Source organism: Microtus pennsylvanicus, chromosome 3 (assembly GCF_037038515.1).
Source record: "Microtus pennsylvanicus isolate mMicPen1 chromosome 3, mMicPen1.hap1, whole genome shotgun sequence".
Lineage (NCBI taxonomy): Eukaryota > Metazoa > Chordata > Mammalia > Rodentia > Cricetidae > Microtus > Microtus pennsylvanicus.
The window spans coordinates 88033990-88056784 of record NC_134581.1 but is presented as its reverse complement, the minus strand read 5'-3'; the positions used below and the strand labels follow the sequence as shown (position 1 = coordinate 88056784).

Sequence of the window (22795 nt, the reverse complement as noted above, 5' to 3'; positions counted from 1 at the left end):
CCTCCCTCCCTCCCTCCCTCCCTCCCTCCCTCCCTCCCTCCCTCCCCCCTTCCTCTCTCAATTAGTGGATCCCTTTCTTTATCCCTCTGTCCCTTCGTAATTAGTGGAAAACAGCTGCCAACAGAACATTTGGTGTTGACAGTTAGAAGGTTTTACACAATGTTTATAAATTCTATGATTATAAAGTCTGGAAGGTGCAACATAGCTTTCAAGTATCTAAGATTTTTTTTTCCATGAAGGCTTCTTTTATTTATTGTACATTTTTAAAATGGGATTTCCTTAAAACTTTGAAAGGAAATGACTAATAAGAATGGTGAGAACTTTGTAGGAAATAGGTAAAATTATTTTGATCTGAAACAAAAGTATTAGTACTGGAGATGTAGCCCATTTATGAGCTTTCCCAGTAGGCAGAGTCCCAGGTTTTGTCTCTCATACTTTGTAAAGCAGCATGGTAGAGTGCATCTGTAGTCCCAGTCCTTGGGAGACAAAGTCAAGGAGATCAGAAGTTCAAAGTCATCCTTGGTTACAAGATGAATTCTAGGCCAGCCTTGGCTTCATGAGACCCTGTGACAAACAAGAAAAGAAAAAAAAAACATGAAAAGTACTTTAAAATCTAAAGGGAGGAAACTCTACACATTACTGTTTTTGAAGTTATTTGTCTCTTTGAGCAAAGACCCTTACTTTTAAACCACTGTACATAGATGAGGGTTTTATGACATAGTGCTGAGGTGGGGGAGACAGATGAAATCACTCCTGAGTCCAGTCCTTTTGTGTCGGTATATTCTCCTCACTGGGAATCATGCTTGTTCTGAGTGCACAGTAGTGCTGTGGCAATGCCACAGAGCCGTCTCCCTGAAAGTCAGCTGTGCATTGCATCCTTGTCCACAGTGCCTGCATGGCGTCCACAGGTAAAATCGATCTAATAAATATCGATTGGGCAGTGTGAGAGAGAGAGACCAGTCATAAAACCAAATGTCATGTAAAAACAAGGGTCAGTTTTTGTTGTCTTATCCTACTACTTTTAGCAGTAATTCTAAACTTCCTGAATTCTAACTTAAATGTTTCCTTATTCTCTTATTGTAAGATCATAGCCAAAACTGAAAGTGTTAAACCAAACCAGAATTGTATTTAGAATATTTATGAATAGTTCGTGAAGTGATCTTATTTTGGAGGGACCAGTTTGAAGGTTTCTATAGTTATAGTCCAGCTTGGTCATTGTTTTATATGAAGTTGGCTGGTTTGGTAGAGGTTGATTGGGAGGGGGTAGCTAATAAAGTTTTCCTGCTTCTTTGGGAGATTATGAACATATTTACTATCACATGATATAAGTGTCTAGTAAAAGTTACCTGTGCTTTTTGGCAGCTTATTTTTGTGAAAATAAAATAATGTATAAATAAAGAAGAAATAATTAATACATATGAAAAATAAAATCCTCTCCTGAAAGGATTTCTTCCAAGGCCAATCCTTATGTACATGGGTGACCTAGCATGCTTAGTAAGAAGCTTGTTTGCACACACACACACATTCGCTCGCATGCACATGTGCTGGTACATACACATGACTGCTAAATACAGAGGTAAGTGTTGGATCTATTTCCCATTTGTCGCCACCTTAGTTTTTTTAACAGTCTCTTCACTGACCAGCCAGCTGTTAAGTCCCAGGGTCCCCATCTCCTTCCTAGCATTAGGATCACAATGTGGACCATTGCACCCAAATTTTATGCAGTTGTTGGGGACGAAGCTCAAATCCTTATGCTTGTATAGTAAACACTTTAACCAGTGAGCCACATCCTCAGCCCTATGAAAAGCTTCTTTAACAAAGAACAAGGAGCTGGGGTTGAGGGGAGGTTTGTGGCTCACTGAGTAAAAGCACAGATGTGAGGAGCCAGGACCCACATGGAAACTAGATGAGTAACATGAGCATCTGGAACCCAAACGTAGGAGATGGGAGGTGGTGACAGGAGTGTCCCTAGAGTTTGTAGTTTGGCATGTGCAGTAGCAAAACAATAAGAATGTACAAACACACACTCAAACGTGCATATGTACACATGCACATTAACACTTCCATTTCCCTTTATAAAGTGTTCACATTCATTATTCCAGTAATCTGTAAATATATTTGCTTTGGAATAGGCTACAAATTTGTAACCCTAAATTTTACTCCACTTCTATTGGAAATGGGACCTAAGCTTAAAAGATGACTTTATATTTAGCACACCAGATTGATTATTTCTTTTTTGGAGGGAGGGGTGGTTTTTTTGAGACAGGGTTTTTCTGTGTAACAGCTCTGGCTGTCCTGGAACTCACTCTGTATACCAGGCTTGTAGTTGGAGGCCACTTGTTTGTTTCCCAGCCACCCAGCAGCTCAGACTCAAAATAACCACACAGAAACTGTATTAATTAATTAAATCACTGCTTAGCCTATTAGCTCTGACTTTTTATTGGCTAGCTTTACATCTTGATTTAACCCATTTCCATTATTTTATATTTTAACACAAGGTTCATGGCTTACCTGCAAGATTCCAACATGTCTGTCTCCGGCAGTGGCTCCATGGCTTCTTCCCCACTCCACCTCCATTCTCCCAGCATTCAGTTTTGTTTCCCCTGCCTAGCTCTACCCTGCCCTATCAACAGGCCAAGGCAGTTTCTTTATTCACCAGTGGTATTCACAGCATACAGAGGGAAATCCCACATCAGGTGACCTCGAACTCACAGAGGTCCTCCTGCCTCAGCCTCTCGAGTGCTGAGATAAAAGGTGTACATTACCGCCACTACTACCTGGCTCAGATTGATTATTTCTAAGAAACACTCAAAAACTTCAAAAGTTCTCTATAGTTTTCTTCTCTGCTACATAAGCATCTCTTTTTTGTTACTAAAGTTCCTGAATGTCTTAAAGACAAAAGTACACAACTGAAAATGAATATAACTCTGTATGAAACCAAAGCGTTCCTTGCCCCCCTCCCCTTAAGTAACTAGCTCTCAGAGCACAAGTGAGTTAATCGCTTGCTGATTTTGTAGTCATATCAGGAAGGTACTCCTGAGTGCTAATGCCCAAAGATGGAGGAAGCTTGTTTTGGTTTTTCACCTTGAAGAGTTTACAGTTGTGAGCTGTACAATCAGGAGACATTTGGAAATGATCTGTCCAGTAACCACATAAGCAGAGTGCTGCGGCTTCCTTGACTTTGGGTCTTTGGGGAAGCTTAAGAGTGACCACTGAATCTGCTAGAACAACAGAATAGAGTTCTCTATGTGGTGAAACTGGTTAAAGAGAGGAGTTCTGTTTTTCTAGAATTATAAAACACAGAAACAAAGTAGTGAGTATAAATTATAAAGGGCCTTATGAACCTGGCAGTATATTGCAGTAATTTAAAATGTTGACTCTGCTTAAACTATTATTGTTGTAATTTAATTTCCATCAGTTCCTCCAGGCCTCTGTGAGAACCATCTGGTCCTCACAGAGAACCCCTGTGAGAAGCTCTACATTTGAAGATGTAGTTCATTGACTATAAAATGAGGGTAATAATAGTACTCTGGCCATACAATTTCTTTGATAATTAAACAAGTATGCATTGTAGGGTTGGTGAGATGGCTTATCAGGTAAAACCTGATGACCTGAGTTTGATTCCTGGGATCCACATGATTATGGAAAGAGAGAACCAGTTCCCTCATTGCCCTCTAACTTCCCTTCTAGATATGTCTCATGGTGTGTTTGTGCATGCGCATGTTGGAGAGGGAGGGAGGGAAGGAGGGAGGGAGGGAGGATGTTTTGAAGTGTCTACAATGTAAGGACTAGTCCTTGATATACAAAGCGATCAATGTTATTTGCCACTGCTTTTTGATTTTTAATCACATGGGCTTTCAAATTTTAAATGTGAAATATGATAGCTGATAGAATTTGAAAGATGGGTTGCATGACTTTAGCCAGAGGCAAGAAAAGCAAGGTGCCATTACAGTTTACAAAAAAATGACATAGTAATATACACTAAATGAAATTCAGTAGCTCAGATTGTCTTACTAATACACCCAACCAGCTTCTGGGTATTTTATCCTTAGTGTAGTATTTATTTCTTTATAGACTGAGTAATGTCCTCCCAATTATTGCTTGTCAGGGATTTTAACTAACACTATCAAATGACCAGTTAAGAAGTTTGTGTGCTGATTAATTTGCATTAAAAAATAAAGAGTGCCAGTCCCCGGCTATGGTAAAAATTTAAATGGTTACAGAAATTTATCCCATAGTTTTGAACTTTTGTTCTAGCCCATATGCCTGAAGTAGCTCTCCTGTGCATTGACTAAGAGGTAAAAGAAACGTGTTTAGGAGTGAAGTAGTGCAGCACTTGTAAGTAATTACCTTGGTGGAACATGTGCTTACCTTTGTAAAATCATTTGCTGTGGATGGCATCGAGTGAACTGCTGTTTGTTGTAGTCTGTAGTTGTGTTGGGGGTTAAACATTTGATCTAAATGAGTCTGTGGCCAGAGACTGCACCATGTATAAACAGAGCCAGGCTTGGTGTTATAAGATGTAATACTCAGATTCTCTTCTTTTTTTAATAACAGACTAATTAATTTGCTCTTCGATTTATAAATTTTATTTTGCTTATAAAAACCAAGATGTTTTGGGTGTCATGTTGGTTACACTGAATAGCAACAATAATCTGCCTTAAACTCTCTTTAGTGCCCCAGGTTCTTCAGAGCTGCACAGCATTCATCGAGAGGTATGGCATTGTGGATGGCATATATCGTCTCTCTGGCGTTGCCTCCAATATCCAGAGACTTCGGTAAAACTCTATGACATTTTCCTTTTTGTTTTTTTTTTTAATTCAGTAAATTAAAATTATTTCAGAAACAGTAATTTTTATAACCATAGCTACCAGTAACATGGTTGAGATAAACTAGCAAAGAATGTCCCAGAACCATGTATTCTAGCCTCCTCAATACTTCAATAGTATTTTATCTCTCTAAAATGTTTGAAGAAGGCTGGTGAGATGACTTAGCAGGTAGATACTTGCCACCAAGTTCTGTGACCTGAGTTCCAAGCTGGAACCCACATAATAGAAAGAGAGAACACACTCCCAAATTGTGTTCTAACCTGCATGCATGTGCCTTAGCATGTGTGTCAAAACCCAAATGTAATACATGAAATCTAATGATTTGAAGAAAGTAGCAAGTTACTGAAGTAAAGGTAAACCTTTTGAGCTAGAGGTTATTTCTGTTTAATTATTTAAGTTATGTCCTTATTTTCCACATGGATATCTGACAAAAGATAATTTCTTACTATTATTGAAGTCCAAATACTGGTTTGTTACATATAATTGAACATTTTGTGCACTTGCGTTCTGTTCTATGGCAGATATTTTCCTTTCTTCATTTAAGTAATCCTGTCTTGTTTCCTGTCTGGGTTAGTCATGAGTTTGATTCTGAGCATGTCCCCGACCTGACGAAAGAGCCTTATGTTCAAGACATCCATTCTGTGGGCTCCCTCTGTAAGCTGTACTTCCGAGAGCTCCCAAACCCTCTGCTCACCTACCAACTGTATGAGAAGTTCTCTGTGAGTATGGACTGGGGTACATCATCTCACATTCTTTGACTAGTTCTGTTGTATGGTCATTTAAAATGTATTTTGGCTTAATCTCCAGTGAGAATTCATTTTATGCTTAAAAAAAAACACAAAACAAAAAACCTCCTTGAACAAATAATAGTAATCAAGAGAACTAGGTGTTTAAAGTTTTCAAATTGTTAATCATTTATTTCTTGCTTTGAACCACTAACTTAGCATGTGTGACATTGAATACCATCACGCTTTTTAACAGTGGCATCTGAGCACCAAGCATGTGGAAGCAGTGTTCCCTCTTGATGCAGTGTCTTGATACATGTTGTAGATGAGTATCAGAGTGAGATTGCAAGTCAAGAACTCTCATTTGGACTAGCAAAGCCAACTGGTTTGTTGGGTTATGTCTGTTACAGGATGCCGTTTCAGCAGCAACAGATGAAGAGCGGTTGATAAAAATTCATGATGTCATCCAGCAGCTCCCCCCACCACACTACAGGTAAGTCATGACCTGGCAGATGGATATTAGCAGACAGAGAAGTGCATTCTGGGCACAACTAGATCTTTGTTGGTTCATATATAAATTGCTATTTCTAATAATAGAAACTTTAGTTCTGTCTCTTGGCCACTGTTTTATTGGTTTTAATCTTTGTGTTGTTATCCAGAGATGCTGCTGTAGATGGCTGATAGGTAGTATACACAGATATGTGTGTAGGGGTATGTGTGTGTGTGTGTGTGTGTGTGTGTGTGTGTGTGTGTGTGTGTGTATGTGTGTGTGTCTAGTTTAACTGAATAAGTTGATCACTTTTTATTTCCAAAAGTATCCTGACGAGTAATTTAATCTCCGTATGCATAGAATGGTTTAAATAAATAAGATGAACAAGGACATTACAGCTGGGTGGGCTTTTCACTATGAAAGTACTTCAGCTATCCAGGCACTATTCCTGGTGCTCCTAGAATTGCTCAGGTCACCTTTAAGTTTGTAATGCCTTGTTTTTATGCTTTTAGATGGTTAGACCCTTTCCTTTTAGTTATTTGCAGAAAGTAGCATAACTTCAAAATATTACTTGGTGTGGAAACTTAGTTTTTTGGAAATTTCATTTTGAATGATGTTTAAACACATGTTTAAAGCACAAATATGTGTATTGTGCATGCACTGTTTTCTGTTCTGCTGTCAGAAACTTACAAGCCAGTGATCTCCACACTGCCATATAGTGTCTCTTTCAACTAGCATGTTCTGTTTTATTTTTCAGAACCCTGGAGTTCCTGATGAGACACCTCTCTCTTCTAGCGGATTATTGCTCCATCACGAATATGCATGCAAAAAATCTTGCCATTGTCTGGGCACCAAACCTGCTGAGGTAACTTACATTTGATTATGATCTTTAGAGGATGAGTTTTCTTGAATTGTAAAAAAGCCTTGCATCATGGTTCGTCAAAAACAAAAAAAAAAGGTTAAAAAGTAAAGCAAACTATTATTTTAGTTAACACCTCCCTAAAGCAGCCTGTAGGCGTTGCCTAAGGGACTGTAAAAGTATGATTTCTTCCACCAATGTCTCTGGAACTTCTGTGCTGAGGAACTGTGCATCGGGAGACCTCCCTTCGCAGCTCTGATGGGACTGTTATTGACCCCACAGATCAAAGCAGATAGAGTCGGCCTGCTTCAGTGGGACAGCAGCTTTCATGGAAGTGAGAATTCAGTCTGTGGTTGTTGAGTTCATCCTCAATCATGTAGATGTGCTCTTCAGTGGCAAAATCAGCGCTGTCATGCAGGAAGGGGCAGGTATGGCTCAGATTGCTTTTCCTTATTACCAGGAACAAGTTTCTAAAGCAATGGAGAACTTTGCAATTATCATTTCTTCTAATACTGTGTGACAGTGGTAGACGACAGCTAATTTATGTTTGTGCAAGCTCAACAAATTGACAATTTGTTTCATATCATTATTGAGTTCCCACTGGAAAGGTAAAATACACTGTCCTATTTTAAAATATGGTTTCATAGCTGTAGAAAATAATTTGCTCTAAATTTTTTATTATTATAATAAAATCTCTGGCAGCTTTAGAATATTACTCCATGTGTGTATATAGTGATACCATATATGGGACTGCTATAAGTTCATTACTCATCAACAATATCTTGCATCAGGGTTGGGGAGATGGTTTAGCAGTTAAGAGCATTGACTTCTCTTCCAGAGTACCCAAGTTCTGTTTTCCCAACCCACAAAGTGGCTCACAGCCATCTGCAACTCCAGTTCAAGTGGATCCAACACCCCTTTGAGGCTTTCATGGGTACTACATGTCAAGTAGTATACAGTCATGTACCTGCAAAACACCCATATACAAAAAAATAATTAAAAGTATTTTAGACATTAAAAAAAACCTCACCCACATTACTAGTATATATAAAAATAGGAGATTTAGCATAAAAAGAAAAATTCTTCTAAAACTAAAAATGTTGAGTGATTACCTTTACCTGAAAGGAAAATAGATTATGATAGAATTTCACTGTGCTCTGCAATGTCACCCTCTGTTTCTTATTAAATATAAAACATTGTGATATTTGTCATTGAAAGACCTTGAATAAAAGTTGAAACACTGTCGCTAGGTAGAGATTGATGGTGGGCAAACTGACTTACGCATACAACACTGACATTCTTCTTCCTTTTTCTCTGAAGCGTCTCTGTCAAGGCCCAAGTCCCTGCTGGTATCTTCTCCATCTACCAAGCTGCTGACATTGGAGGAAGCCCAGGCAAGAACACAGGCTCAGGTCAATTCTCCCATTGTGACTGAAAATAAGTACATCGAAGTAGGTGAAGGGCCTGCTGCACTTCAAGGGAAGTTTCATACCATTATTGAGTTCCCACTGGAAAGGTAAAATACACTGTCCTATTTTAAAATATGGTTTCATAGCTGTAGAAAATAATTTGCTCTAAATTTTTTATTATTATTATAATAAAATCTGTGGCAGCTTTAGAAAATATTTAATTGAATATGAGTGATGTCAAACCCTTTAAAAGAAAGTTAGTTGTACAAGGGAAATTGCTAATAAAGGGATACACATTCATTATATGGCGCTGGCTTTTCTCTCTGAGAAATGTTTTTTAGGAATTTAAAAATAAGTTGTACTAAAACAACTTAGTCAGAAAGTAGTGAATGTGCAATGGCTTCTTGGACACTGGTTCCTTATCCAGCTCCAACAGACTCCTGACTAGTGTCAGAGTCCCTGGTAACTGAGACTTAGAGACCCTTCCACCCACCTGAGACCCCACCTGGTCAGGAATGGGGGTGGAGCTGCCTGTGCAGTTCTGATGAGTGCAGAAGTTGTCATACAACCCAGAGAAGCTGGGAACTCGACCCAACACAAAGTTACAAACTTGTATGAGACTTTGTTTGTTCTGCAGTGTTTAGTTGAGTCTCTCCAAACTGATACCTGTAGTAATACGAGCGGCGGGGCTGCGTCCCCAACACCCCAGCCGCCTGCTTGGCTAGCTTATGCCCTGAAATAATTATACAGACACTGTATTCTTTTAATCACTGCTTGGCCCTTAGCTCTAGCCCTTACTGGCTAATTCTGATATCCCAATCAACCCATCTCTAATAATCTGTGAGCACCGGTCTTACCGGGAAAGATTTAGCATGTCTGACCTGGCAGCGTTCCTTTATTAGCCAATGACCTTCCTCCATCAGATACCCTCCCTGCCTGCTTCCCTGAGGAACACCAATAACGGGTGTGACTCCCTTGCTAGGTCTGTAGGATGATGAATCTATGTGCAGGGTATGTTTGATGTGACGGCTACCCTTCTGGCTTGTACTCATGAATGTAAGGCTCTTGTTTCCTTAGATGAGGCAACACTAACAAAACCTCAGAATTTGTTATTTTTCATTGTTATGTATTCCTTCACCTTCCTTTTCTTTCAGTGAATAAAAAGCAAGCAGTTGGTATGTAATGTTACTTTGTCTTCAGCACCTTGCTTTTATTGTTTTAGTTCTGATTTACTCAAGGATATCTCTACTGTGTAGTGATTCACAAAGTAGATATTAGGATGAAGACTTGTTTAGGTTTTATGAAATCCTCACTTCCTCACACAATTTCACAGTAGTAAAAAAATTAGCTGAACTTCTTAGGTCTTTATTTAATCGGCCTCTTGTTTGGTTATCTGATTTTAAAGGACATCTAACTGTACATGGGTAGTTGGCACACTGCCTGGCATTCAGCATATGCCAGATTCTTAAACATCCTGTCTTCTGTCCTTGTTCTTTCTGCTTACTTCAGTTTTTCTATACTGTTTTATTTGTGGAGGCTTTAATAACATTGTCTTATTTTCAGGTTTTTTTTTTCATATTGTAAGGTACAAGTGACCTTTGTAAAGCTGTTGCTCACATTACTACCCATATGTTTAGCTTCCCTGTCATACAGCACTGCCCTGTACAGTGCACCACGCAGCAGGGAGAAGGCTTGTCTACGGTTCCTATTATACCTCTCCAAACAGTTTTGTTCTTCCTACCATTTGTTCATTATGTGTTCTGTATGAAAAATAAAGCCTCAGTTATGTTAATACTGATAAACTATTTTCTGTTTTGTAGAAAGAGGCCTCAGAATAAGATGAAAAAATCTCCTGTGGGCAGCTGGCGTTCTTTTTTCAATTTGGGGAAGTCATCTTCTGTCTCTAAACGCAAGTTGCAGCGTAATGAGAGTGAGCCCTCGGAGATGAAAGCCATGGCTTTGAAAGGTGAGCACTCTGCCGCCCTTTCTGCTACAGCGGACTGCCTGCTGTCCTCATGGCTGCCTTCTCTGGGTGCCCCTTCCCATGCCATCACAACACACCTCACTGTAGAGCGTGCATAGTTGTGGGCACAGGTGGATTGTCTTCAGGTCTGATTATCACCAGCTCATAAGAGAATATAAATTACGTACAGAAGAACTCAGTTTCTTAAGGAAACTGTAGATTTTTACACACAAACACTAAGAATTAGCAGTGCATTTGTGACATTGCTTTTTTATTGTAACATGGCTTATATATTGCTGATAATAAGCAAATCCTGCTGTGTTGTGTACTTGTTTTGATATTTAGTTTTACAGATTTAAAATTTGAAAATCTTTTTCAGCATACTTTTCACATTCATAACTATAACAACCAATGACAGTCTCTTTTCTAGGTAACTCGCTGATGAGAGTATTGTATTCCATCAGATATATCTGTAACTGTTGAGTAAAATATTCTTTAAGATAGTTTTTAAAAATTTGTGCTCTAATAAGAATATCTTCTTAATCTAGAAAAATAATATATTTTTCTCCTTAGGTACTATTAGAAATAATGTTCAGTTCACTTATATCATTTAGTTTGCAATCATGTATTACCCATATAGTAGATATTTTGATAGCAAGCTGCGAAGGAAGAAAATTTAGGTAGTTCCCTGCCTTAAGAGTCTAATTAGAAAGGAATCTGTGTGAAGAATGACTTTCAGCATGCAAGCACAGCTGACGTAGAATTCTGTTTGACGTCTTTGGTGGGCATTGTCAGTTCTTAAGATGGTGGGCTGGTAGTCAAGAATGCTAACTGTAAACTAATCAGTATTACATTATGTGTACAGATGTCTTGCCTGCATTTGTGTGCGCACTCCATGTGCATGGTGCTCATAGAAGCGAGAAGAGGGCACTGGATCCTTTGGAACTGGAGTTAGAGGTGGCTGTGAGCTGTATGTTGTGTGGGTGCTAGGAATCAAAGCCAGTCTGCTAAAGAGCATCAGTGCTCTTAACCACCGAACTAGCTCTCCAGCCCCAAGAAAGAGAGCTTTTAGCTTGGGTGTTACAGGAGGTGCAATTCACCTCATCTTTAAGGGAACTAAGAATCCTGTTTCAGGAAATGAGAGCAGAGTAGGAAGAGGGGCAGGTTGGGAAAAAAAAAAGATTTTTAAAGGACTACACGAGATTTTGTTGTCAAGAGAGGAGAGCAGGAAGGTCGCAAAGAGCTTAAGAGACAGGACTTAAAGCACCTGCAGTTTGAAGTGCTTGCTACCAGCAGGCCAGCAACACACAGTAGGGTGGCAGATAAGATTAATGCATACAATTAAAATAACTGAGTTTCCTGCAGCTGCCACCATAAATAATTACAAATTGAGACTGAAGCACAAAAGTGTGTGGAAACTCAGAGTCTGGCAGGTGTCAGCTCGACTGTGGTCACTCAAGTTCTTCAGGGAAGATTCCCTCCTGCCTCGTCTGTCCCCTCATGGCCCCTGACATTTCTTGTCTTTAGGTGGCGTCACTCCATTCTCCGCCTGCATCTTTACAGGGTCTTCTTCTCAGTGTCTCATTGTCTTGTATTTTTACAAGGGCACTGTCATTGAGGATGGGACCACTATAAGATGTCATCAGAGGGGCTGGGAGAATGGCTAAGTGGTCAAAAACTCTTCTACAGGAGAATTCCTAGTTCAGTTCTTAGCACCTGTAACAAGCTCTGGGGATCCATCATCTTCTCTGGCCTCCTAAAGCACTGGCATATGTGTGCATACACTCGTATGGACCATGCACATGAATGAATTAAAAAAAAAACTTGTAAATACATCACCCTGTGAAGCTGGTCATCAGGAAACATACAGGAAAGAAGTATTTTAGTTTGCCTCTGTATGCAAGTTCGTAGGCGTTGGAAGGGTTTGTTTTCACCTGGGAAACAGAATAGTGCAGCACTTTACATAATAGGGTGGTAAACTGAATATGACTGTTAAAATGACTAATCACACTTGGAAATACAAAGTTAGGAAAAACACCAAGTCCTTTAAATGCATAATCTTTAATAATCACAGGTTTTACACTGTTTGGTTTTGATTATTTAGGTGGCAGGGCAGAAGGAACCCTTCGCTCAGCTAAAAGTGAGGAGTCCCTTACTTCTCTCCATGCTGTTGATGGTAAGCCTAAGTGTTCTGTGATGGATTGCATAAAAGAACTTGCATACAGCAGTGTTGTGAATATGTGCTTAGTAAGAAGACTATGAAATATCACTTCCAGTAGTATTGGTATTTATTAAATATGGTTCATTAAAACTCATGAATATTTTAATATGGTGAGTTATTTTGGCATGAATGCTACTTATATCAAATGGCTGAAATGTTTGAAAGCAAACATTTATATTTGTCAGTGCTTAAAAGCAAGTGTCACTAATTCCTTTAGATTTGGTATGGGAACAACTTTGAGCTTCACTTGTTAATTGATGGTGGGTGGTCTCCATTACTCAAGGGTCATTAACATTTGGACATGACTACTTAAAGCCCAAGTCTGCCTCCAAAGGGGGCCAACATCTCCTGGCAGATGCTGGAGGGAGATGTGGTTACAGCCTAAGTTGAAACTCACAGGCAAACTTTATGAAAGCAAGTGTTGTCTTGTGCTGTGCTGTGCTGTGCTGCTTGGGTTTGTTTGAGAAGTGAAAAGCCTGTTCTCATTAGGAAAAAAAGTAGAAGTGTTTTAAGTGCGTGAATGGAGAACTTTACAAAATGCATGTGAATACTTTTTATTAGGAAGAAACATGTTCGCTTTAAAAAGAAATTTGGATAGCATAAGGATATTTTCCCATAATAAGCAGCCCCTTTTTTCTTACTGTTTTATGCCCAAAGTGTTATTTTAAGTGATGACTTCTACTTATATATATGTATATATATATATATATATGAAGTTATATATGAAGCCAATAATAAAATAAGACACAAAGAAAGTGAGAAACCTGCCTAGTGTCATGGCAAGAGTCAGTGGTGGATCAGTAATACATACAATCCAAGAATCCCTTTCCTTTTTCCTATCCAGGCTATGGAACAGTGCCTTCTTTGTTAATTTGGAAGTTCTCTTACCATAATGACTGATGTCTGTACACCCAGAGACAGTTTGTGGGAAGAAAATTAAAAGTTGCATTTTTCTTGCGCTATACAATATTACTATTGTACTAAGTAGGTGACTAGTCATGGTATCGTGTGTCTTGTGACATTCATGCTTTGATATTGTTGTCCATTTTTACCAGGTGATTCCAAGTTGTTCCGACCTAGAAGACCCAGGTCTAGCAGTGATGCACTCTCTGCCTCTTTCAATGGAGAAATGCTGGGGAACCGCTGCAATTCCTATGATAATCTGCCCCATGACAATGAGAGTGAAGAGGAAGTGGGGCTGCTCCACATTCCAGCTCTTGTGTCTCCTCACTCAGCTGAGGATGTTGACTTGAGTCCACCAGACATTGGAGTAGCCAGTCTGGACTTTGATCCGATGTCATTTCAATGCAGCCCTCCAAAAGCCGAGTCAGAGTGTCTGGAGAGTGGTGCTTCCTTTCTGGATTCGCTAGGGTTTGCCAGGGATAAACCGAGTACCAGTAAGAACGATGTAGAAGCAGGTGGTAGCCGGTCGCAGACTCCAGGCAGCACTACAAGTTCTGAACCTGTGTCTCCAGTCCAGGAGAAGCTGAGTCCATTCTTTACCCTGGACTTGAGTCCAACTGAGGACAAGTCTTCTAAACCATCTTCATTTACAGAAAAGGTTGTTTATGCTTTCTCTCCGAAGATCGGACGCAAGCTAAGCAAATCTCCTTCCATGAACATATCTGAGCCCATTTCAGTGACTCTTCCACCTCGGGTGTCAGAAGTCATTGGTACTGTCTCCAATACCATAGCTCAGAATGCATCACCTCCATCTTGGGACAAAAGTGTGGAAGAAAGAGATGTCATAAATAGATCCCCCACCCAGATAGGAAAGACGAAAACAAGTGAGAGAGAGGCACAGGAAGGGTGTGAGCCTGAAGCACAGCCCCTGGAGCAGGGGGCAGCTGAAGAAGTAGAATTGCCAGGGGCAGAGGAGCGGCCTGTCTCGAGCAGTCAGAGCAAGGCTGTACCTTCTGGACAGAGTCAGACAGGTACCGTTTGTTCTCCTCTATTCCTTCCCTAATTTAAGAGTGGTCTTCCGTCCTGTGTGCCATCTGTGCCTTTTAAGAGAAAACCTTTTCCACAGCTAGGCTATAATCAAAGAGAATGTTTTTCTGAATGGTGCTGAGGGTTCAAAGCCCTAAACTAAAACGAGTCAAACAGAACTCCCCAAAGGGCCCATGGTCCTGCTTCAGACCTTCACAAAAGACCCCTACCTCTTTGGACAGTCAGAATTCATGGATAATTTTTTTGTACAACTTTGTAGCTCTTGATTCTATTTTCTCTTCTAATACATATCCTATTATGTATTATGCCTTACAAGTTAACGAGCCAGCCTACTTCACAGTCTGTAAGCACTGGAACCTTGTACTCTAAGTGACCTTTTCTAAGTCAGGTGGGGGACCTGCTTCTCCCTCCATCCAAGTTGTAGCAGTTCAAGAGGAGTTTGCAAATTTTAAACCCTGTGTTTTCCTTTTGAACCTTGTGTGTTCTCAACATTTGCATGTGGGATAGAAGATCATGGATTGCCATTTTGAAATATGGAAGGCACCTGTTTTTAGTGATCACATGGGGAGTGTTTGGCTTTCCGTGTAGGGTAAATAAGCTACCTTTTCATTCTAATTTTTTTTCCCAATTTCCCACTAGGAGCAGTTACCCATGACCCCCCTCAAGATCCCGTTCCTGTCAGTTCAGTCTCTCTTATCCCACCACCACCGCCTCCGAAAAATGTCGCCCGAATGTTGGCACTAGCGTTAGCTGAGTCTGCACAGCAAGCCTCAACTCAGACACTGAAGAGACCAGGGACTTCCCAGGCTGGGTGTACTAGTTATGGAGACATGGCAGTGGTTACATCTGAAGAGAAACTGCCTGGTTCCTACTCTAGCGTTACTCTAGATAAAGCCTATTTCCAAACGGACCGACCAGCAGAGCAGTTCCACCTGCAGATCAATGGACTCGGAAATTGTAACCAGCCTCTCCCAGAGACAGCAGCTATGGGAGATCCCACTCATTCTAACACAACTGACTCTGGGGAGCAACTCCACCAAGTAGACCTAATAGGGAATCCGCTACATCGAAACCATTTATCTGGAGACCCAGAAAAGACTAGAAGCACTTCAGCTCCCTTAGCAGACTCAGAGAAGTCTGATGATCATGGAAGTTTCTCTGAAGACCAGGCTGGGAAGACCAGCATGTCCGCTGTCTCCTTTGTGGAGCAGGACCAGTCTCCACCTCATGTCTCCGGTGGAGATCAGCCCCCCTCTTATCTTGGTACCAGTGTGGATAAACCCCATCATTCCTCAGAACTTACAGACAAATCTCCCATGCCTTCTACTTTGCCTAGGGACAAAGCTCACCCTCTTTCTGGGTCCCCTGAAGAGAACACCAGCACAGCCACTATGGCTTATATGATGACAACTCCAGGAAGAGTTGAAACAAGCAGCAGAGATACCAGCAGGGTCATGGCTGAGCAGCCAGCTGCTGCTGATTTTGTGGCTGCAACCCTTCAGCGTGTGCACAGAATTAACCGTCCCCTCCCCCCACCTCCTTCCCAGAGGCCAGCAGAGCAACCGCCAGCCTTGGGGCAGGTACAAGAAGCACCAAGTGTAGGATTGAATAGTTCCCACAAGGTAAGATGGAGAGGAAGTCAGTGAAGTGATGTATTTTATTTCCAAAGGTATGTCATTTTTCAGTGGGATGTGTTATCTTTGAGTGAGATATGTTTGAGTGAGTCAGTTAAGTGGCAGGTTTTATAAAATAGCCACTATTTGGACAACTCTGCCCTTGCCTGGCTACTGGCTTTGCAGTAAAGACAGAGCAGAGAGCCCATGGTGCATTAAAGACAGCTTAACCCTCCTTGTTGCTTTCCCTTCTTGAAGCATGGAGGTCCTTCACAGTGAGATCCTGACAGAGTGAACAAAGTGAACCCCAGATATCAGGGCTGAGGTGGTAGTTCTCTTTCCCAACTCTATCATTGATTCGCTGTGGCCGAGCGAGTCCTGTAACCACCCTGTGGCCACCCTTCACATGTGCACACTGAAATTATTTCATTCTCCACATGTTTGTAGGATTCTTCTTACAGAAGAATATATTTAATATCTTACAGAAGTATAAGGAATAATAATATCTTACAATTTTTGTGTGGTTTGTTTATTACGATTTCAACCATAACCAGTAACCAGCTATGTTCCACAGTTAAATACCTGCTCTCATGAGAGAATGTTAAATACAGAATGCAAAGGTGTTATTTTCTAATTTTTTCCTTTTGAAAAAGAAACAGCAAAAATATATTGCTACAGGTTTTTGTGGTCACCTTAAACCAAAAGGAGTTAGACTTCTAGACCTTACTGGAGGATGTTATTGTAGCCCCTGCTTCTCAGGACATTTAGTGTGTGGACCCACAGACAGGGTGAACGGAAAGAAAAGGCAGTGAGCTCTGATTTGCTGCCATCCCAGACAAGCCCTTTTTTGGCTCTTTCCTGTATCTAGAGGTTTACAGCTGCTCTCTGGGTGGAACTGAGTCACTCTGAACCCCTTCCAGCTGATGAAATCAACTATACCCATCTTAAAAATCTTTCTGGTCTTGAGGCTGAGCTTAGACCAATAGGCAGGATGCTTAGTTTTAAGTCTGGCTCTGTTTGTCTAATCCTGTGTTTGGGTTGGCACATTAGAGTCCACTGTAGGCAGCCTTTCCTCATATGTAAAGCCTACCATGAATTAAAAAACACTGCCCATTTCTCCACAGGTAGTAGTGAACCATGTAGCCATGCAGATACTCTTTTCTAGTCATGGGGTCAGGTCCAGTGTGACTGTAGGGCTTGGGAAAGTCCGCACTGCTACCCAAATAGCCTGGGTTTGCACACTGGTGGGGGGTGGGGGTCTTTAAGCAACAGACTTTTAATGTCACTCTCTTTCCACAGGTCCAGGGAGTAGCTCCAGCTCCAGAGAGGCCACCTGAGCCTCAAGTCACCAGTGATCCTGCATCCATCTTTGTCAATGATGGCAGTGCAGCTGCCCAGTGTCCCATGGCTGCTTCTGCTCTCCAACCAGGACTGCCTGAGAAGGTACGGGAAGGCACCAGGGCCCCCCTGCTCCACCTGCGTGCTGAGTCTTTTCCTGGCCATTCCTGTGGCTTTGCTGCCCCAATTCCCCCAACAAGGACAGTGGAAAGCAAGATGGCTGCTGCCATGCACTCCAACACTTCAGATGCCAACAGCAGCTCAAATTATCACTCCTTTGTCCCTTCATCAGCCTCCATGGATGGTGTATTGCCTTTGCCACTCCCCATCTCACAGCCTAAGCATGCTTCTCAGAAGATAGCCTATTCCTCCTTTGCTAGACCTGATGTCACCACTGAGCCCTTTGGTCCAGAAAACTGTTCACATTTCAATATGACTCCAAACTGCCAGTTCCGTCCCCAGAGCGTACCTCCACACCACAATAAGTTAGAGCCACACCAGGTATATGGTGCCCGATCAGAGCCACCAGCTTCCATGGGTCCTCGTTATAACACCTATGTGGCGCCAGGAAGAAACATGTCTGGACACCACTCCAAACCATGCAGCCGAGTTGAGTATGTCTCTTCTCTGGGCTCTTCAGTTAGGAATACTTGTTGCCCTGAAGACATTTTACCTTACCCCACTATCCGGAGGGTCCAGTCTCTCCATGCACCCCCACCTTCCATGATCCGCTCTGTTCCCATTTCACGAACAGAAGTTCCCCCAGATGATGAACCAGCCTACTGCGCAAGGCCCGTCTACCAGTATAAGCCATATCAGTCCTCCCAGGCCCGCTCAGATTACCATGTAACTCAGCTTCAGCCTTACTTTGAGAATGGACGGGTCCACTATCGTTATAGTCCATATTCCAGCTCCTCAAGCTCCTACTACAGCCCCGACGGAGCCTTGTGTGATGTTGATGCCTATGGCACAGTCCAACTGAGGCACCTTCACCGCCTACCCAACCGTGATTTTGCTTTATACAATCCAAGGCTACAAGGAAAGAATTTATACAATTATGCTGGTTTGCCTCCACGTCCACGGGCTAACATGACTGGCTATTTCTCTGGTAATGACCATAATGTGGTCAACATGCCCCCCACTGCTGATGTAAAGCACACCTACACCTCGTGGGATTTTGAGGACATGGAAAAATACCGCATGCAGTCCATCAGGAGAGAGAGCCGAGCACGACAAAAGGTGAAAGGGCCGGTCATGTCACAGTACGACAACATGGCACCAGCTGTGCAAGATGACTTGGGAGGAATCTATGTCATCCATCTGCGTAGTAAATCAGATCCTGGGAAAACTGGACTTCTTTCTGTGGCTGAGGGGAAAGAAGGGCGGCACCCAGCCAAGGCTGTCAGTCCTGAGGGGGACGACCGTTTCTACAGGAAGCATCCAGAGCCGGAGTTCGACAGAGCCCACCATCATGGGGGGTATGGCAGCACCCAGGTAGACAAGCCATCCCTCCCACAGAAGCAAAGCAGCCTTAGGAACAGAAAGCTTCACGATATGGGTTGTAACCTTCCAGAGCACAGGGCGCATCAGGAAGCAAGCCATAGGCAATTATGTGAATCAAAAAATGGACCACCTTATCCCCAGGGAGCTGGCCAGTTAGATTATGGGCCCAAAGGGATGCCAGACACTTCTGAGCCAGGCAGCTACCATAACTCTGGAGGGAAATATGTCACATCAGGGCAGGAGTCTTTAAGAATGAACCACAAGGAAGTGAGGCTCTCCAAAGATCTCGACCGGCCTCGAGCCAGGCAGCCACCTGCCCCTGAGAAACACTCCAGAGACTGCTACAAGGAGGAGGAACACTTCTCTCAGTCTATGGTCCCACCCCCCAAACCAGAGAGGAGTCACAGCCTAAAACTCCACCATACCCAGAACCTGGAGAGGGACCCCAGCGTGCTATACCAGTATCCAACACACAGCAAGCGCCAGAGCAGTATGACTGTTGTGTCCCAATATGATAACCTGGAGGATTACCACTCCCTACCCCAGCACCAGCGAGGAGGCTTTGGAGGGGGAGGCATGGGGGCCTATGTGCCCTCTGGCTTTGTCCATCCTCAGAGCAGGACATATGCCACAGCATTGGGTCAGGGGGCCTTCCTGCCCGCAGAGTTATCCTTGCCACATCCTGACACACAGATCCATGCAGAATGAGCCCTGGGAGCAATAGAGTTGAAGCAGCCTCTGCTGGACAGTGGACTGTTCTATTTTTTTCAATAACCAAAAAAATTTAAGGAAAAAATAATGCTACAAAACCCCTGACCATATGAAAGACACATAATAAAAGTAAACAAACCACACCTTCCCCCCACTCCCACCTCATCCATCTATAGGCTGTGTTGTTTGTCTGTGAAGAGATCTGGATGATTGTAAAGTGCTGTGCTGAAAGCCTAGGGGAGAGGTTCTCACCACAGACCCTAGTGCTGTACAGGGCTGATTTGTAAGACTCTAAGGACTGCCTTTAACTATTGAATTTAACGTTGACCTTTCTTAGCACTTGCTACCTAGCTCAGAGCAGTTTGCCTATATTCCCTGGTGGGCTCTGCATTTCCTGTTGTGTTCCCACTGTGGTAGGGGCCATATAGCCTGCCCAGGTGGACTCTCCACTCTGTTCTGCTTTCATTGTCCCTGTCCATGAAGGAGCCCAGTGTGCTAAATTCGAAAGAAAACTCCCTGATCCTCCCGCTCTGTCGTTTAGACTGCTGGCAGCATGATCGAGTAAAAGAATTAGGATTTTCAACATTTAGTGGCACATCATTGTGAAATAGCGGTCCAAGCTGAACCACATTCTTCAGTAGTCTAGCCTTTTTCTTCTTGTCAGTCTGTTCGCTCCTCTCACTACACAAACATGAGGGGCTACTTTTTTAAGTTAAAATTTAAGGAACTTTTCTTCTACAGAAAATGAAGTTCTTATTGTCAGTGAACTCTGTTATTGTCAGAAAACATCACTAGTGCTTTCAGTGAGCTGTCCCCCTGCACATCCCACAAGATCCAGGAAGTGGTAGTGCCAATAAAATAGTCACCCTGTTGGCTCTAAATCCAAACATTCTCACTAAGCAAAAAACAGCATGGTTTAACTGGATACAGTTTCTTAGGGATATAAATGTACATGTTACTCAATTTCTAACTTACAGTGCGGTTCCCTGAGAATTTGCAGAACCCCTACAAACTACCTGTTAGAAAACTACATTGTGCATTGACCCTGAGTATGCAGTTCCATCTCGCCCACTGGCATTCTGGAATCTTGTGGTTTTTCTCACTTCTGTTGTGTGGTCACAGTCTTACTGCATTCGTCATCTACACCAGCATTTCAGAATAGTTCTTTCTAACTCTCTAGACATGTTAAACATGTGAATACCTGGAACTTTCTTTTGAAAGTTGCATTCCTTATTGGGCTTGGGACAGGGTACCTCTTCAGCCCAGCTTCCCTCTTGTTTTCTAGGCCCATCCCACCCCAGCCAGCCAAGTCTGGTAAGGCAGACCTGTGTTAAAAGTGAGTTAGATTGGCATTTCATTCCATAAGTCACAATAATACTTGAGTTTTGTACATTTGTATCTTTTAATACTCTGTAGGAGACACAGGAGATTTCATTCCATATGGTTGCTGCTCTGGCTTTTTAGGATGGGATTACCTTTTACTTAGAGCAAAGGAAGAAATCTTTTAAGAGACTAAAATCATGCTGCTGTTACTGCTGTGAAATTGTGAAAGATTTATGGCAGTCTTTGTAATTAAGTCATATATTGCGTTTTAAGGGTTTATATTTAGAACTAAAGTTTTAAGAACATGTTTGTATTTGGAGATAGTCTGTAAGGTGTTCTTTGTTTCCCAGATTGACCAGAGGGATCCAGTGAAGTCTAAAGTAGACACCTGGAAACACCTACACACAAAGGTCTGTGGGAACTTTGGCATCTGCATTAAAGATGCAGACCCAGCTGATACATAGAATGTCCAGAAACTTGATGGCTGCCTCTACCTGGCACACGGATGTGTTGGCAGACAGTATTTTCTTTTTCAACCCATGTCATCTTTTTTGTCAAGGAGGCAACTTACTGCCTCTTGAAGACCACACCAGCCCTGAATGTTATCCTTAGCGTCACAGATGGAGGGAGAGAGGACAGTGAGACAAGTGGCTTCAGTGTCTGCAGGCCTGGCCTGAAAAAAAGTGCTGAAGTCCAGACCAATTTTGATATTGGTAGATTTGTTTGTCACACATATTGTTTACTCCTGAAGCTAAAAGTCTCTTTTATAAATACTAGGGTTAATTCCTTAGAACAGTTTCTTTATTAATAACATCCTATGGGTTTGGAAATGTCAGAAAAATATTTTAAATATAGAATAATAATTCAGATTATTGGTATAAGTGTGAAAATAAAACTTTAGAGAAAATCTAAAGTTACTTACTGTATGTAGCAACAGCCTTAACTTTGGATTCCGCTATTTGAACAACTTTGCCCACATGTTTCTCTAGCAATGTGGGGGCAGAAATTGGATGGCAAATCACTGTGAGCCAGGTTACCTCAGTGTCGTCCACCTCGTGTGTGACCTCACAAACACGGGAACTGAATGTTCTTTTCAAGTGTTGGCGTGGAGCACTATGGTCAAGGAAGTGGAACTGCCTTACACATTAAACAGAATCTCATCCCACTGCTACCTTTGCAGCCATGTCTCCAGATTTTATCTTTTTGGCAAAATTCCACAGTTGGGTTAGATTGAAGTAGATGTTCCTAGATAGCAGGCTAGGAGCTCAGCTAAAAGCTCCAGGGGCATCGTGTTCTTACTAATAAATCTAATCTGAGCCTTATTTCTTACTGAATTCAGTTTCTTTTTAAACATGCATTCATATATTTTAAATGCTCGGTTTGGAGAAGTCCCTAGGACAGTCCCAAGGGCAGGGCCTGCACATTTCTTCTAATGGTAAAACATTTTTTAAAATGTAGGGTCAGGTTAAAGAAATACCTGAGACTAATTCTGTGCGGAGGAGGGACCACGGAGGTGAGCAGATAGAAGAGCTGTTGTCAGTTTGGAAGCAGTAGTGAGTGCGCGGAGAAGGGTCCTGAAAAGTCCATTTCTCTGTTCCAGCCCTGTTGGTCGCCCGTTCAGTATGTTGGCAAAGTATCACCTGAGCAGAGAGTGCAAGAAAGTCATAAAGAAAGCTAAAGTATGTCAGAAAGTTACTTCCAAATGGTTAGAGGCATGTGATTATCAGTACTGTGTATTATGGAAATGTCAAGAATGATGTATTTTAATGTGTGCAAGATAATGTTGGTGTGCACAGAGGGTCTTTTCCTTATCTGATTAGTACTGTTAATGTTCAAAGAATTAAAAATGATTGTTTTACAG

General features: G+C 41.9%; 1 protein-coding gene across 4 annotated transcripts in view; it reads left to right on the top strand.

The window, feature by feature from the left end:
• Window positions 1-20615, top strand: part of Arhgap32 (Rho GTPase activating protein 32) — a 230826-nt gene extending 210211 nt beyond the window's left edge. For all 4 annotated transcript variants that reach the window (XM_075966426.1, XM_075966423.1, XM_075966424.1 and 1 more), the window contains 11 exons: window positions 4676-4778; window positions 5404-5548; window positions 5965-6047; window positions 6802-6909; window positions 7186-7331; window positions 8224-8419; window positions 10133-10278; window positions 12380-12451; window positions 13552-14430; window positions 15086-16068; window positions 17359-20615. In XM_075966426.1, coding sequence (XP_075822541.1) covers window positions 4676-4778; window positions 5404-5548; window positions 5965-6047; window positions 6802-6909; window positions 7186-7331; window positions 8224-8419; window positions 10133-10278; window positions 12380-12451; window positions 13552-14430; window positions 15086-16068; window positions 17359-19608 — 5111 coding nt within the window. In that variant the 3' untranslated portion in view covers window positions 19609-20615. The remainder of the gene's footprint in view (window positions 1-4675; window positions 4779-5403; window positions 5549-5964; window positions 6048-6801; window positions 6910-7185; window positions 7332-8223; window positions 8420-10132; window positions 10279-12379; window positions 12452-13551; window positions 14431-15085; window positions 16069-17358) is intronic.
• The last annotated feature ends 2180 nt before the right edge of the window (window positions 20616-22795 follow it).